This window comes from Chlamydotis macqueenii, chromosome 1 (assembly GCF_036417535.1).
Source record: "Chlamydotis macqueenii isolate bChlMac1 chromosome 1, bChlMac1.mat, whole genome shotgun sequence".
NCBI classification, from domain to species: Eukaryota; Metazoa; Chordata; class Aves; order Otidiformes; family Otididae; genus Chlamydotis; species Chlamydotis macqueenii.
The window spans coordinates 100935450-100952575 of record NC_141556.1 but is presented as its reverse complement, the minus strand read 5'-3'; the positions used below and the strand labels follow the sequence as shown (position 1 = coordinate 100952575).

At 38.6% G+C, this 17126-nt stretch overlaps 1 protein-coding gene across 2 annotated transcripts in view; it reads right to left on the bottom strand.

The window, feature by feature from the left end:
• EPHA6 (EPH receptor A6) overlaps positions 1-17126 on the bottom strand; it is a 535028-nt gene that overhangs the window by 12447 nt on the left and 505455 nt on the right. For both annotated transcript variants that reach the window (XM_086763129.1, XM_086763139.1), the window contains one exon: positions 3307-3456. In XM_086763129.1, coding sequence (XP_086619255.1) covers positions 3307-3456 — 150 coding nt within the window. The remainder of the gene's footprint in view (positions 1-3306; positions 3457-17126) is intronic.

Sequence of the window (17126 nt, the reverse complement as noted above, 5' to 3'; positions counted from 1 at the left end):
AAACCAGATGATGACAGTTGGGTTCCTCATACAGAGTTGACCCAACACCAGATGAAATCACTCATAACTGGAATAGAGATTGAAATTCTCTGTGTTGTAGCACAAGATTGCATGACAGTGGGACACAATGATACAGCAAAAAAGTATTTTCTTCCCCCCAGCTCCTTGAGCTGCAGTCACTACCAGCTGCCCATCACCAGCAGCTAGATATCAGACTGGCAAGATGAGGGGCAGAGGCAGAGTTACGGAGAGGTGACATTGCAGTTGGAAACACTGGCACTGCACAGAAGCCAAGCACCATGGTAGGACCGATTTTGTTCAGAAGTATGCTTGGCTTCATGGGCTTCTTTACTCTCTAAAAAAATCCAGCTATGAATGGAGTGCTGAAGTGGGAAGGGAGAAATGAAATATCAATTACACAGTGAGGAAAACCAAGCAAAAAACTACTGCCCACAATACACTCAGAGGATGTGCCAGTGGCAAGTGACAGGGGCAACAACAGAAAGGACTGTGAGCTGATGTTGCATTTATGACAGTGCAGTCCCTTAACGAGGCAGTGCTAATGGAGGTGGAAGGGAAAGAGTACCTGCCCAGTGAGCCTCACTTGCAAAGGCAGACGTGGACATTGTGCTTACTACTCAGAAAGCATTGAGTGGACAAGTTTGTGCCCGTTGGGGCACAAACTGAAAACCATCAAAACCTAAGAAAACACTTCTCTATTGTGCATGTGACCAAGCACTGGCCCAGGTTGCCCAAAAATGACGCAGAGTCTCCATCCTTGGAGATACTCAAAACCCAATCAGAGATGGCCCTGATCAAACTGCTTTAGCTGACCCTACTTAAGCAGGGGAGCTGGACTAGACAATCTTGAAAGGTCCCTGAACCCCAGCTGTTGTGTGATTCTGTGTTTTGCTAGTATATTTTTCCCAGTTTCTTGTTCTGTTTGATCTCCTGTTAAAAGAAGATGCACAGTGAAACTAACCATTGCATCTATTACTTTGGGAAGGCAGAACATTTGAGGCTATACATGCATTTTGATACAAAGTGCAATCCACGCAATGCACTTGTAATCAGATTTTGCAACAGCATACTAATGATGACCAGGCTGATATTGCCATGCTTGTGTTCAGCTTTGCTTCTGAACAGAAGATTAGCTCAAGAATAGCACCCTCTGCTATTGCAAGGCTGAAGCGATGTCCTAACTCCTCAGCAATCAGCTCCTAAAACACATCTTACATCTGTGGCTTTTTTAAAGGAAAACAATGGCAGTTTGCCTTAAATTGGTGTTTGTAAGCTGTGGCAGTTCAGGAGCTGATAAGTGGCTCAGGCAAGGTACTGAGGCTGGGGTACTCAAATTTTTAGTTGGAGTCTGCTCGTTCACATTCTCTTTTATTAACTTTGAACCCACAGGCCCACTTCAATCAAATTAAACAAATTCTGTAAGAGTCAGCAGCTGGGCAGAGGCATAAAGTTGGTTGTAAGACATAGATACTTAAATATATGAGAAATCTATACACAGATGATTTCACACTGTGCCCCAGAGGAAAAAAAATAGCCTCAATTCAGTCATCAAAGATCAGATGTCTAATTTTAGACTCCCTAGGATATCCTGCCTGGCTTTCAGTTGTTGCTCCAGAAGGACTCAGGTCTCCTATATGTCCTGTGTCAGCCGCATGTGGAGATCTTCATTAGTCTAAGGATCTCTGATGCCAGCAGATTGCTAGCTGTGGGAAACAGAATTGAACTTACTGGGCTTATAAGCTTATTTCGCAGTAGATCTGTGATGTATTTATAGTTCCAGTAGTACTAAAATAATGTCTACACTGAAGAGAAAAGGACTATCTCAGCTCAGTGGTTGCTTTTTCTCTTCAATGGGCAACCAGCCGCCACTGCCTGGTCAATCAACAGAAGCATACCTCAAAACCTGGCACAGCGTGTATTGTCCCATAACTGGTGTTAATTAAGGAGCACAGCAGGGAGCTGGGCTGCTGGCAGGTAGATGTGTGGAGAGGGGATGGAGGCTGTAGGCATTGTCATGGGAGAATGATCCACAGGAGAGCTGGTCTAATTCCAAAGGGTAAACTCACAAGAAAAATGCTTGAGAGAAGCAGGGTTATAGTACTAGTGAGGCTGTAGAGTACAAATCCAAAGGAAATAAGGCTTTATTAGTTCTACTAGTCTTTTATGTTTTAGGTGGTTTTGGTTGTTTTTTTTTTTCTTTTCTTCCTGAAACACTCAGAAATGATTTTTTTTTTAGTGAAAATATCTCTCAGATCCTTATCCCCAAATGACTGATCAGCCCTAACAAGCAACCAGACTTGAACAGCTGAATAACTTAGTAACAATAGAAAAACAGCCATCTGGGAAAAGGCTTGTCAACTCTTCAGAACCAATGCAGAGGTATTCTAGGCACATATACGAGAGAGGTTAAAATGGGTTGGCTGATATTCTGCATTCTGACATAGAGACTGATAGCTGATGTGAAGACTGAATGTACCAGTTTGAGCTGTCACAGGTATCCATCAAACAAGAAAATTAATGAAAATGTAAATTGTGGTGGAAAAAAAACATTTCCCTTTTCCCATGTTTCATTTTCTAGAACAAGCCTTCAATTTTACTAGAAGCAAGTGTGGGTTGTTTTTTTTTTTATTTTTTTTTTTAATTGGGAAGGCTTATTTGGCCACAACTTTTGAAAAAAAAAAAAAAAGAGGAAAACATAACTTTATTATGAGGGAGGACTATTGTCCTGCACTATGGTTGAGCCTATATGTAGTTTTAAAGGTAAACAGAATGCATTTAATTCTTAGAAAGGAGAATTGGCAAATGCATTTCTCATGGCAGCTTAACTCTTTTAGAATTTAAACATTTGTGCCCATTGAAGGGTACTGTCAGACTGTACTGGAGACAATGGGCCAACTTCATCATAAGAATAGCTCCAGTATTCCCTCAAGTTTAGATTTATAGCTTAACTGAAAACTGCAACAACTTGCCTATCTGATGATACGATTGGATGAAATGATATGATGTGATTGGATGAAAGCCACATTTAGCCACTGTTAGAACCTGGCTATTTTTAATATGTCTTTAATCCATATGAGGAAGCTAGTCAAGGTTTTAGTTGTAGAGGGCCAAGTCTTCAGGCTGCATAAATTAACTGTCCCATTGAAGTTGACAGAGTTACGTTGATTGAAATAAGTTGAGGTTCCAGCCTAGAAAATGACTGTGAAAGCAAAGCAGGGCAGGGCATGACAATCGTTTTCAAGGAACATTTCAACAACTCGCAGATTAGTCCTTGGCAGTACTTACATCCTGGTTGGACATCTCCCAGTATGGTCTCTCACCGTAGGACATCACCTCCCACATTACAATGCCGTAGCTCCACGCGTCGCTTGCTGAAGAGAACTTCCGGTAAGCTATAGCTTCAGGAGCAGTCCACCTTATGGGGATTTTTCCACCCTGGAAAATACATTGACAATTTATCAATATGACCAGAATGCAGAACAGCAAATGTTTAAAAGAGAACAAAACAAAAGATATCCTGGATGTTGAGATTCTGTTCTGCCTTTTGTCAATTTACTGCAAGTGGAAAGGAAGAAATACACTTTTTTCAGAATTTGATTAAAAATTGGTTTCATTTGTAGTCTAATTCACCAAAACCAGCACTTTGTAAAAAACAAAACAAAACACAACACCTCAGTTCTAAGAACAGAAAGTATTTTAGATTATTCATGTTTGTTTAGAGTCATATAATTGGTCAGAACATGCCTTTTGATTGAAAACATCCCAAGCCTGAAATTCCTAGTACTCTGACATTTAATCTCTTTTTCCTTAAATGAAATAGAAACATCTATTGCAAAATGGAGTGCTGAAAGCACTTAATAAAATTATGTAAGCAGAAAGGAAACTATAGCCTTTCTATTATTCTTTACTCTTGACAATCTCTTTAAATTTTTGGTGTGCCCTTTAAATATCTGGGTAAATAGCAAACAAAGTGTGTTTCTGATAGGCATTTCCTTAGAATATTGAATAGTTTCATTCTGCAGCTTTCAACTTAAAATCCAAGTGTTACCACAAAAAAAAAAAAAAATCTCTGAGAATTCAATCAACAAACCTGACTTATTCTTTACAAGACCGCAATATGCTGAATTTTTATCTGACATTAGTAATTTATATCATTGAACCTGGTCTGTTCTCCCATAAATAGTTCATGTATGAAAACTATTTTCCCTTTTCATGACAAAGTATTTTTTCTCCAGATACATTTCTTTTTTCAAAAGTATACATTTATTATCATTCTCCATATAACTCTTTAAATAAGTAGAGAGAGAGAGCAGTATGCTGAAGGTGCCACTAGATGGTAGAAGGAGGCAGTCAGTAGAGCTGAGCTCACTTAGCAGTAGTTACTTTCAACAAGCAGTAATAGATTCTGCTCAGCGTTGTAATTGTATTTCTGACAGAAACAAAAGAATAAATGAACTAGAACATCCGTTTGGCAATTGAAGAGAAGTCACAGTTAAAAACAATTATGTAAATCTCTGCTAATTTGCTTTGAATGTATAAAAAATTGTCTGTGAGTTGCTGAAGCCTGACTTCAACTGACTGAGAAGATGCTTGTTCCACCCAAAAGTATTCAAAGGCAAAGCTCTATGCCTGTGGTGATGTGCCAGTAAGGTAACTTCTCATCGCTGAGTCTCACCTGCTGATGAAAAATGTATGGTTAACATTTCTGTTGTATGATGGCTAAGATGTCCTTTGTATGATGTTACATTTTTTTTCAGCTGCTTCTTTAAAGCTTTTGCTTGCTCAGTTGTGGTTGAAGTCAAGTGGCAAACCACTTACTGATTTTAGCATTAGTTAAGGTAAAGGTAATACTTTATTTCATATTTTTGCCCAAACACCCTCCTTCCCCTTTTTCTTAATCCAGTAACCTAGTAGTCAGATCACTCCCCTGGTATGTCAGAGATGCAAAGAACTTTACACCCCACCTGCTGCCCATCTCTAGAGATGAGGTGATGCCCCACCCCATCTCTAAGCCTGCCTTAGCCAGAACTGCAGTGTGCGATGCTCTTGGTCCCTTCCTGGTACAGCTCTTCCACTTGGACCAATTACAAATGTTTTTGGGTATGAGAATGAAGAAAGAGGATGACAAAGACATTTGTGACAGGACATTTTCAAAGGAAAGCCCAGTCTAACTTTTTGTCTCTTTCCCAGGGAATATTTAAACCTTCTAAATAAATTGGATAAGAGCATTTGGTGTTTGATCTCATGGTCTAGTTACAATGGTGTTTTGGTGGGATCTGTGAGTCCAAGCCTCCTGAGGCAGTGGAAGATTTAGATATTCAGTGCCTGAAATGTACATTATGCACTGGGCTGTCCAGCCTGAAGGATGTGTCCTCTGAGAAACAGACAGTTTCATGGTCTAACTGCAGAGTATAGCTCAAAATATCTCCTCACACCACAGAGTCATGGGTCTTATCTTTTTTTACTGGATCAAGTTTAGTCCTTTATTTTTAAATATTTTATTGCCAGACTTACGTAATTTCATCCTTTGATCCCTAGCTTCTGCAGATTTTGGGGGACAATTGATATTTTCCTGGCCTAAGTCACAGGGCTGTGGTAGTCATTGAACTCCTTCTTTGGACCTGGACACAGCACTTTTAAAAAGGTAAACAACAGTCATGCTGATCTGTATCACAAGAGACACTGCCCTGACAACCCTAAACACCCTTCCTCATCAGCCACGTGCCAGTCTGGCTGATAAATGATGTAGAAGGTGAGACACTTGTTCCAACAACCTTGTCTTACCAAGCAATCCCACTTGATGCCTTTTGCTTTATGTCCACTCAGTATACTTCCTGGAGTGCCATAACAGCATTCGAGGGAGGATGCAAAAGAAAAATTCTGTATTTTCTTTCCTTAGCACAGATTGCAGTAGATGACAAGCAAAAAAAGTCTACCAGTTGAGACGGTTGTGTTACTGTAAGACTGTGTTTATCATGACAAACTGATGAATTAGCAAATTCACTATAATCCTACATTTCTAATTTGGAGAGTTTTATTAATCATTTATTATTTTTAAAATTTTAATAAAAAGTCTTGTGTTAATAATTGAATATCTACTTTTAGGGAAATAAAAAAATCCATATATGCAAATCAAAGGCATTTTGATATATATAGATTTTACTTTTAATGTTTATAACACATTATGGATAACATAATAGAAAAAATATTTTTGAAGTGTGTTCTTTTCATAAATCTGATTATGTATTCCCAAATTATACTAAAAAAAAGAGGTCATGTCTCAAGCAGCCTTTGCAGCTAGATTTGTGACTATTGGCTAAATATAAATGAGTTTTAAAGAATCTGATTAGACTCTACAAGTAGTTTCATGATACAGCTTTACGGACTGATCCCTTTTGGACTGAAACAGTAGTGGCTCACTGAGTGTGAAAATGAGAATGGAGAACAGAGTCTTAACAAAATTCAAGGCAGTTCACATTCAAGGGCATAAGATGCATTCAGTGATGTAATGTAAAATAAAATTATTTTCTGCTAGCTCTAATGACAAAGTGAAGTAAAACCTCTAAATTTTTTACAATGGATTAGTCTTATGTATGAAGATGTTATATTCATAAAAATGTAAATTTCAATACTTAATTATGTTTACAGTATATCTTTTTTATGCAAAAAAGTTGCTTTATTTATTTGAAAGCCATTCAAAAGGTAGAGATTGCAATATGACTGCCTTAAGAGAATACACGACTGAACAGTAGTAATAGCTGCTCATGCATAATAAAAGAACACATAAGGTTTAGAATAGCTGAAAATATATTTCCTGTTTCTGATTAGAGTAATAAACAGTGCTACTGATATTGGACATGTCTTTTTACATTTTGATCTAACTGGGAAAATAATAAATGCAATACTTATTGTTTAAACAATGCCTCACCTTCAAATTAAGATAATTTATAAATCATCTACATTTGCCTACTGTAGCAATGAAATCTGTCTCAGCTCCCTGTATCAGAAAGCCCTTACGCAAGCCCATTTTACTTTTAGGTTATTCTGTCTCTTTTAGGGGGTGAGGAGAAGGGGCAGAAGGGGTGTTAGGAACCAAACTGTGTATCTGCCTCATCTCATACATTAATAATTATATCAGTGATAAGCTAATTTTATTTTCGCAGAGTAAAAGAACACTAATGCTGCTATTCAAATAATTAGAATTCAACCTTTTTTTTTCTGTAATGCTGCCAGCTGAATAGTGTCTATCTCCTGATTTTATTCTTGATTGTAATTTAATAAGCAATTTTACTATGCAGTGCCAGGAGTCCCCTTGCAATTGGAATATTAGGCTCACATTGCTTAGCTTGTAGAAGTGTTTAGAGATCAGCCCTTGAAATGAAATTTAGCCTCTCACTCACCCACACCCACACCAACGCTCGCTTTCCCTATAGAGTTGGCAACAGCTCAGTTTGCCACACATTTAAAGACAGAATTGGAACTACGTGTTGCAGAATGCCTCATTCTTTACCTCAAGCTATGCATGAGAGAGAGGCAGTCTTCCCAAAATGCTCTCTTCTTCAAGCTTAGAACAAGAAAAAGTGCTTGTGATCTGTTATGTGAAAAGACCGCAGCAAGGCACTGACACCGACATTATCTATTGTCCAGTGGGCAACAAAGTCTACTCTTTACTCTGCTTTTTCGCCATCTCCCATTTGATTTTTTTTTTAATTTTATTTCACATGTTGGACATCTTTTTAAAAAACAAGAGGCATTAACCATTTATTTGATTAAATATTTAAATATATTTTAAAACTCCAGCAGAACACTGTAACTGACAGCTACAGCCCATTACTCCACCAAGATGAAGCTCGGGATGTATCAGCAACCTCAAAATGCTTGATGTGAAAAGCAACAAAGAGGGCAGAGAAGCAAAGGAGGAAGCCTGTTAGATGCCCGGAACTTCTGGCATGCCCTGCTAGCTAATTAAAGTGACGAGTGATACCACCGAGAACCCTTGCTATGAAACTGAAGGCAAGATGTTTGAGCTCCTACTGGATATGCAAAGACAGTGATACGCATAAGCAGCCAGAAGCAAACACAGTGCATCAGACTCTTGATGTCCCAGAACTAGCAGTGATGTGAAACAATGCCTGTTTCTGCTGAAAAGCCTGTTCTGTATTTTCCTTGAATGACAGACACTGCAGAGGGACTGTCACAGAGCTGGCTGCGGTTTTACTAAATGCTGAGGTGCAAGCCCAGCAGGTCCAGACACAGAGACATCTAGAACTATTTCTAGGACAAAAGGCACTGAACTATAAGCACCATTGGTCTAATTTGGCACAGTAATTCCAATGCATCTGTCAGTTACTATTCCTTTATGTACGATGTTACTGAATTGTGCAATAATTTTCCATGACACAAATGGAAGTCTTTTTCTGTCTTTTTCTCCACCCCAAATGACAGAAATGGGGAAAAGAGAAGAACTTCAGAGTGAAGAGAGACAAAAGCAATGAGAGAGATTAGTTTTAAATATTGGACATAATTCATCATTCTGTACAAAAGCCTTATGCCACTTCAGTGGAGCGATACTTTTATTTGAGCATATGAATCAAATTTTTCATGTGCAAAGTTCCAAATAGTCAGAATTGAACATTCTCAAATAATAATTTAGACTATTCAATATTATCAACAGTCTTCTCTAGTGTCTATTGGAATGTTAGAGAAACTACATGGCAAGATAACAAAATTGCTGAGAAGGCATTTCGGAATTTGCTCTCATTATGCCCAATTGCAGTCAGCTCTACCAGTCTTTCATTTCCCTCAGTACTGAAATGAACAAAACCCCCTGATTTTCAAAAAGATTGAATTTGCTTTTAATCTCTGGGAAAATATTAATTTTCTTTCAAATATCCTGATTAACAATGCTAAAGTTAAATATGTGGAACCTGATTCCCCCCCATCCCCCCAAGTTAGCTATCCAGTTTTTCAGAAAAAGTTATTTATGGTTTTGAGTATACATCAATTTTAGTGAATATTAACCCCTACAGAACACATCTATTTGTGTCTTCAAAAAGGAGGAAAACTGTTGATAAATGGAAAGAATCAGTGCTTAAGATATTGGCAGAACTAAACCAGCCAAGATGAAATATCTGTCCACAGATCATCAGAGACACTTCATGTTAACTAGCATTAGAAGTATAGTAGGATGCTTCTCTAAAATACTCCACCCAACCTGTCATTTTGTCTTCCTATAGGTCATCAGTAAGATGAATTGAGTAGTGGTATACTTACAAAACCTCCAGACAGATATCTCCTACCCTATCACCTTTTAGTTAAAAAATTTAAAGAATTAACATATTAAATTACTTTCCTAAAAATTGAAGAATTATGAAATCGGGAACGCTATCTAAAGAAGCTGGGATTCTCATCAGTAGTGGTAGGAGCATTTCCTTTGAAACAAAACACTTCAACATGCAGTCCCTTGCCTGTTCTGAAGCATTGATCTTCACTTGGGTTGAAAGACAAGAAGTAGTCTAATAAAAATGCATAGCTTTGACCCTCAAAATCCATGTAAGTGAAATGGTACTGAATATTTCTGACCACTTACCTCTGTCCTGCATTCATGTTTTCTTGACAGTGCAATTTAAAGAACTTTATACAATGACAAAGACACACAAGTAGTTGATACCATTGTCTCTTGTTTGTGTAACTAAGTGGACTACAGACATCATTTCTTGTTAGCTATGATGCCTTCATCTACAAGGTGCTCACTGAAAGACCCAAGGCTTTTACCCATTTATTTTAAGAACATATATTTGTTTAGTTTTTTAAACAAACAAAGTAGTTAATTACAGAGATAGAGCAAAAGGGGTTCATGTTTGAAAATGGGCAGAGGTCCCACTCTTACAGAGCTGGAAGCTCAGTATGCTTTTCTGGGAAGAGGAAGCGGGGCAAAGTGAAGAGGAAGATGGGACTGTTTTACACATCAGCAGAGACAGCTAGAGCTGTTAGAGAGCAGCAAGCACAGCGCTGCTCCCTAAGGGCAGGGGAGCCAAGAGCGGCCGACACATAGGCTGGGTGATGCTCTCGTGCACAGGGTGGACCCCATGGTGCCTGGGTGGTGATGGCAGCAAGTGCTATTCACAGTCCTGTGAGCATCAGGTGAAGGCAAGGTAGCGAGCCAAGCCAAGATGAATGCAGTGAATCCAAACAACTTCAGTCCAACAGGGCTGGGGTTGGCCAGCTGCAGCATCGCTGGAGCAGGGATTGATGGCCCCAGGCTGAGCTGAAATAGCATCCTGGGCCTGTGGGCAGGGGTGGAGATAAGTCCCAGGAAAGGCCAAGCAAGCCAGTAAGGACTGATGGTGTCCTCAGAGCCCTGGTGAGAACTAGACAATTGCACAAAGACAGATAAAAAGAAGTATTTTCCAAAATCTCTTTGAGATCGGTCTTTTGAAAGGTAATGGTGAGACTCGTGGGGCCAAGGAGTCTCGTAATGTTTTTAGAGTGTGGGACTTTGCATTTCCCTAGGACTAAGAATGCACCAGTGAATTTTCAAGTATTGGCTGTCTGGTCCTCATTAACAGAGAAACCTTTTCCTTTTCTGAAAATAAATATGAGAACCATGCATTTCTACCAAACCCAGTTTAGAAACTATAGCACTACTTGACAGTAATGATAGGAAAAAAATGTCATTTCTCATGAAACTAATATTTCTGGCAAAGATCTATCTGCCAGCTGTGTCAGCACAGCTCACATTACAGCCATAACCAGTTTTTTGAAAGTTACTCCTATAGAGTCCTTCAGTCTGCATATCCAGAGCCTATCCACTTTGCTTACACAAGTAGTCCTACTGAAGTCAATGGAAAAGGTGAAAGGGATTTGTTCTGAGATGCTTATTTGAAGGATGCCTTACGTTGCACAACTCCATAGCAAAGGAATTTGCTACAAGGTCCAGTCTTACAGCAGAACTGAGTTACTGAATATACAAATATTTCTCTAAAAACAAGTAATTTAAATTGAAAAAAAAAGTTACTAGGCACTATGCTTTCATAAAAGCATCAATGAAGACCGGTCTCTGAAATGATGCCCCTGACTGATCCAGGGCTTAATGAACTGTTCATTATTGGATCAAAAATAAAGTATTACCATGCACTACTTGAACATGTCATGTCATTAACTGTCATTAATGATTTCACAGGTAGTGATTTCCACACGCATGTCTAGTTGACATGTACAGCAAACAGTTTGCATGTTTCAGTAATCAGGTGGCCTCTCTCTGTGCTGCCATAATGCCCAGATCATTCCTTCTTCACTGCCTTGTCCCCGAACCCCTGCCATAATTCCTTCCACACCATGCAATTAGAAGCGGCCAATAAAAACTCAGAAGCTTAAGGAAACTTGAAAATTGAGGACAAAGTGAAATGGATTTAAATGCAAAATTAACACCATATAGGCTATGGTACTGTCTCCAGTATACCTTTTCATATTCCGTTCTTTGCTGTACTAGAGAGAATGTAGGAACCTAGATACCGAATTAATATACAGCTTGCTCTGGAGTACACTAGATTTTATTTATCTAAGGCTTCTTCAAAATTTTATTCTAGAAATGAGTCAGAAACATCACAAAAACCAGGCTTTTCTTTTGAGAGTTACAGTGCCACACACAGATACACAGATGATGATCAGAATTGTCATGAGGCCGAGCTACTCTGCAAGTACCATTGCTTCAGTTTTCATCCCAGTTGCATCAGGAAGTGCAGAGAAGAACTTGTATCTTAGTAACTGATGAATTAAATGTTCTGCTCACATTTTTGGGAGGTCAGTTCTCATTTTATCTGGCTACTGTTTACTATTTCTTTAAGTTTCAGTCAATTCATGGATGAGTAGCTGGTCAAAAGATAGGAAACAAACAGTCTGAAAGAAAAGGTCAGTTCTTAGAGTGGCATCCCCCAGGGACCAATGCTTATGTCCTGCTGGCAGTGTATGTAGAAAGAATCTACAATACAGTGCTAGCAATCCAAAGGTATTCATGGTAGTAATCCAAATCCTTTGCAATCCAAAGGTATTAATAGTAGTAATGATGATGATTGACCACAAAAAATTGCCAAAGAATCCTATGATACTGAGTTGCCAAGTGCTAAAATGGCACAAAATTCAGTATCATAGTGATGCACACAGAATAAAATGCTCCTAACTTTACAGAAAAAAAATAACAGGACTCTACTAAGCTATCACTGCTCAAGACAGATCTTGTGGTTATAGCAGATAGATGGCTCTATAACATTATAATCTCCATGCTCAAAACCAGACTAAAAGGAAAAAAATAAATGAAATGACAGAAATGATCAGGAAAAGAAAAAAAACATGGCACTACTGAAACCTAGGATATTCTTGCATATTGCTTACTGATTGCAGTCTTGATACCCCATCCCAAAAGGATCCACTGAAACTAACAGACCTGGAGAAAAAGACAAGATGGGTGTTCAAAGGTACGGAATAAAATAAATTTAAAAAGGTCTATACAACCCTGAATATAATGGAGCAGATAATAGGTGGAGAGTATAAAACCAATATGCATTTAAATGTAAGTGGCATGTAGCAGATTAAAAACAACAAAAACATTTCCATCTTTCTTTTTTTTTTTTTGACAAGGAAACATTGCTATGGGATGTCATGGACTTTAAAAATACAAATATCTCCAAAAAATAACTAGATGAACTTACAGAAGAAATATTAATGAAAGATATTATATATAAAGATCCACCTCTGATTTAAAGACATCTTTGAGCCATAGAACACTAGAAGTTCAATAATCAAAACTAAGAATGCATCATTGCATGCACACTCTCTTACTACAGTCCTCCTCGGAATTCACTACTTGCTCGCATTTTGGAGACATGCTACTGAGCTCAAAAGCACTGCGGCTGTCCGAGTTTGATCATTATTCCCTCCCTATGATCTCAGTTCACTTTCAGGTAAAATATAAACACATTATAATAGTGTAATTGGAAAAAAAAGTGGATGATGCGTTATCATCATGACTGCGTAGTCTGGTCCGATCGGGGCTGAACTACGACAAACATTTTGGGGGAAGAAAGTTAAAGAAAATTAAGAGGTTAAATTTAAAGAGAGGCACCTGAAGTGAGGTGTTCGTTGATGTGAGAGTGTAGAAGTAGATGGCTATCTGAAGGATCACAATAGCTTTGTTTTTTGACGTTGATTCTATGACTATATTTCTATGTCTTTGTACAGGACCCCAACATTTAAAGATATCCTTTATGACTGAATCCATTGACAAAAGGAACTAAATAGTTCTGCTGTTAGCATGTTTTAGCAATGGAAAAAGGACTGAATACTAAGGAAATAAACTGGCAGACTGTTATCTGTAAAAGTACTGTCCTGGGAGAGCGGGGGCTGGCTACTGGCTGAGTGTGTGGAGGTCTCATGTTTGCTCCATGGAGCAATGACAATGATTCTTGTAAAGATTTTGGTCTCATATCTTTCATCATCAATAAATAATTTCACTTAGGAAAAAAAAACATAATAAAAGTATTCCCAGGCTGTTGAGAAGCATACAAGTTTCATGTCTCTAAGTGAGCTCACGTACTGCATTAAAATATTTTTTGTATATTGCAGAGGAGCTGGGAGAACAGATGCTGATGAAGGTGAAGCAGCTGAGTCCAGGGCAACGGGTTGAGAAGCATGACAGGGGCCAGGGACCCATCAAGTACTGGACACCATCTCTTGCCTTCCCATCTGGGGACACGGGGGGATGAAGGCGAGGAATGGCTTGCTGAGGCCAGGGTCAGCAGTGAGGCTCAGCAGAGAAAAGGACAGTAACAGCTGTTTCTCCTGCACTAGACCAAAATGCTCCCAGTGCTGCCCTGCTGGTTTTCCAAAGAAATGAAGTGTATGAGCCACAGCTGCACTGATGCTCATTTGTCTGTCAGCCAACCCCCAGGCTAGGAGCTTTGAACTGCTGGCAATTTCAAGAAGTGTGGAAGACAGAAAGGTAGAGACACTAAAGACCACAAGATCTAGATCAGATCACCTAAACACGGTGCCTCCTTTCCCTTTAGGCACTGCCACTTGCTCACCAGCTGTCACTTTAGGAAAATGCAGGTCTCCCACTGTCTTGTGTCTGCCAGTCCTCTGCTGAGATGTCAGGTTCCCCTTGATATCTCAGAGGGCATTGGACCTCTACATTTAGGCAGCTGATCCTGTCCTGATTTCCCACATATTTAATGAAAAGCAGTATCTCAGCAAAGAAGAGAGACCACAGTACTGAGCAGAAGAGCTCAGTATGCAGTTGTTCTTCTGGACCAGCCAGCAGCTAGAAGGCAGTGGCTTGGTGGCCGATCAGGCTGCACAGTGTTGGGCACAACATGCTGCCACTTGCCCATCTGGCAAACTAGGCAAACATTTGGGCTACTAGGGAGATAGGTATAGGGATGTGGAAAGGGCTTATGAATAATTTGATATTGTATGAGACCACAGCAACATGGGAGTGATCTAAGCTTTACCAGGGGAGTGAAACTGGTGGAGCTCAGCAAGAAGCTGGAGGTACTGTGAAGGTGCCATGGGGAGACGCTGAGAAGATGAGAAGTTATGCTATTGAGGCTGCAGAAGATAGTCTGAGAACTAGAACTGTAGCATGAACATGCAGTTGATGTATGTAATGGAGCCCTAGGACACAGGGCTTCATTAATTTGCCTCTCGTGAAATAATTTTTTTCCCTATCCTCTGACCAAGCAAGATACTCTGTTACAGCAGAAGTTACAACACAGCATTATCATACCATAACTGCACAAACAAGGATGAAGCTTATCACCAAAAAAGTACAAAGAAATGAACACGCAAGAGTAGTTTTCAGTCCAAGGTAGGGGCTGCTTCACAAAGTTTCTCTGATATTTCTGTTTGTTTTTGTGACATACTGGTATCGTCCATAGATCACTGCAGCATGGCAGCATGCAAATTGTTGAATAATAGGATAACCATCTGTTTGATGATTAATCTTTTGGCACAGAAATGTGGTTGAGGCTTCCTGTAGATACCCATGTTCAACTAAATCTCTGTCAACTATCTGAATAAAGGGCACTGAACGTCAAGTTAGTTTCTATTTCAGTATCGTCACTAGCATTCCAGGACAAAGCATTGACTGATGCTTGTGATGGTAGCTCCAGTCATACTAATGGCAATGCCAATTTAATATATACTGTTTATACTAGTGCAATGGTCATTCACAGACACTGAGAATCTGCTTCAGACCTTTAAAATAGCGACATTTCTTAGTACTGCACTTCCTAGACTTTTGCACTTCTTTTTGGTATCTTGATATATTTTAATTTAGGCTGTTCAGGAATTGTGGCACTGGAATACCTTTTGTCCTATAAGTCAGCTGAATTTACTCCTTTATTCCCCAGATGGCATAAAGTTTTGAGTAATACACTATTAGATTATCTTTTTTCTGATGATGCATCATACTAAATCATCATCTGACTGATGATAATATAATGGGAATAACATATTAACAGAATTTATCATCACTGTACCTTGCTCAGGGGTTATTTTACTTTATTGTATAATATATTAGTTGTCACTTCCATGATATATTACAGTAAGACGTCATGAGAAAGAAACATTTTGATGAAGTAGTACTTAATAGTAGAGACTATTATCTAGGGATAAACAGCCCTCAGGGGTACTTTGTTTAACAGAACAGTGTAATACAAAGGTAAGAAGATACATGGCATAATGAGAAATGTGATTATTCTCTGACATCAGACTTGCCACTGGTGCTAGACCAGCTGTGGTTTGTCTTGGAATAGTAATTTATATGAATTGCTGTATACCCTCTAAGCAGTGGTGACTTTTGCATTACCTTCATGAATTCACCAAAAAAATTCATCAAAGTGGTCGAAATTTGTTTCAACCTTTTAGAATGTCTCTACAGATAAAAAAAAAATATCTCTACAGATAATAAAAGCGTGTTTATTTCAGTAAAAAAAAAATCTACCTAGTTCAGAATAACGAAAAATGATGAGTTTTGTTTTTTTTTTTTTTTTAAATTTAGAAAGGTTCATTTAGCAAAGGTAGACTGGCAAATGACACTTTTTTTTTTTTAACCACAAATTCATTAGGAGACATCCATTTAAATAATTTTTAGCATTCAGGTTTCATGCAAATTAAGCACATGCATCTTGCTAAGTTATGGCAAAGCTGGCTAAGCTGTGCCTTAAGGCCTAGATGCATGGCAGCCATGTGTTTACATGGCCAGCTTGCATAATATGTGGGTGCAACTTCTGCAAGAAGTTCCTTTTTGTGTTATAAAAAAGGCTATGCACAGACTTTTTCTTTTTTTTTCAATCTCAGTGATATTTATGTACTGAAAAATGAATATATGCATATATTCACATATATATAGGAAAATGATTTCCAAATCTCTTCTGGTGAACAGCGAAGCAATATGCATTCCAACAGGCAGGTACCAGCATAGCTGTGCCTGCAGCATCTGAAGGTAAACTCTTGCAGATAATAGCACTGGGGAAGAGAGAGTAAATAAAAAGCATTCCGCGGAACTTAATGACATTTTAGGAAAAAGCATTTTTCTCCTTTGTCTATAGATAGTTGACGATTTACTCTTTGGTTTACAAATTTGCTCCCCTTGATTTCTGGGTTATGACCTTGTATACTTAAGGAAATGGTTTTGATATCGATGAAGTATGAAGCTATAGAATACTAATACATGGTTTTGATTTCTTATTTTTAAGATCTTTTGTGTAAAGTGCTAAAGTTCAAGCCTACCTTCAAAATCAGAAATTCCTATCACTTCAAGAGCCAGAATCTAATCAAAACACCACCTATTTTCACACTCACAACAAAGTGGGGTATATTTTATAGCACAAGCATACTTCCATTGCTTGTTTCAGTGTAGAATGGAAAATTTCTGGGTAAGACTGGTGACCATTCTCAGCAATTCCCGACAACACGCAGGGTCCCTTTAGTTCCAGTGGAAGAACTGAAGAAAGAATATGAATCTTGCAAAGGACAGGTATCATACTCATACCTGGTAAAAACAGTGGCATCAAGATGAAAAACTTGTCAGGTAAACTCAGTGTCCA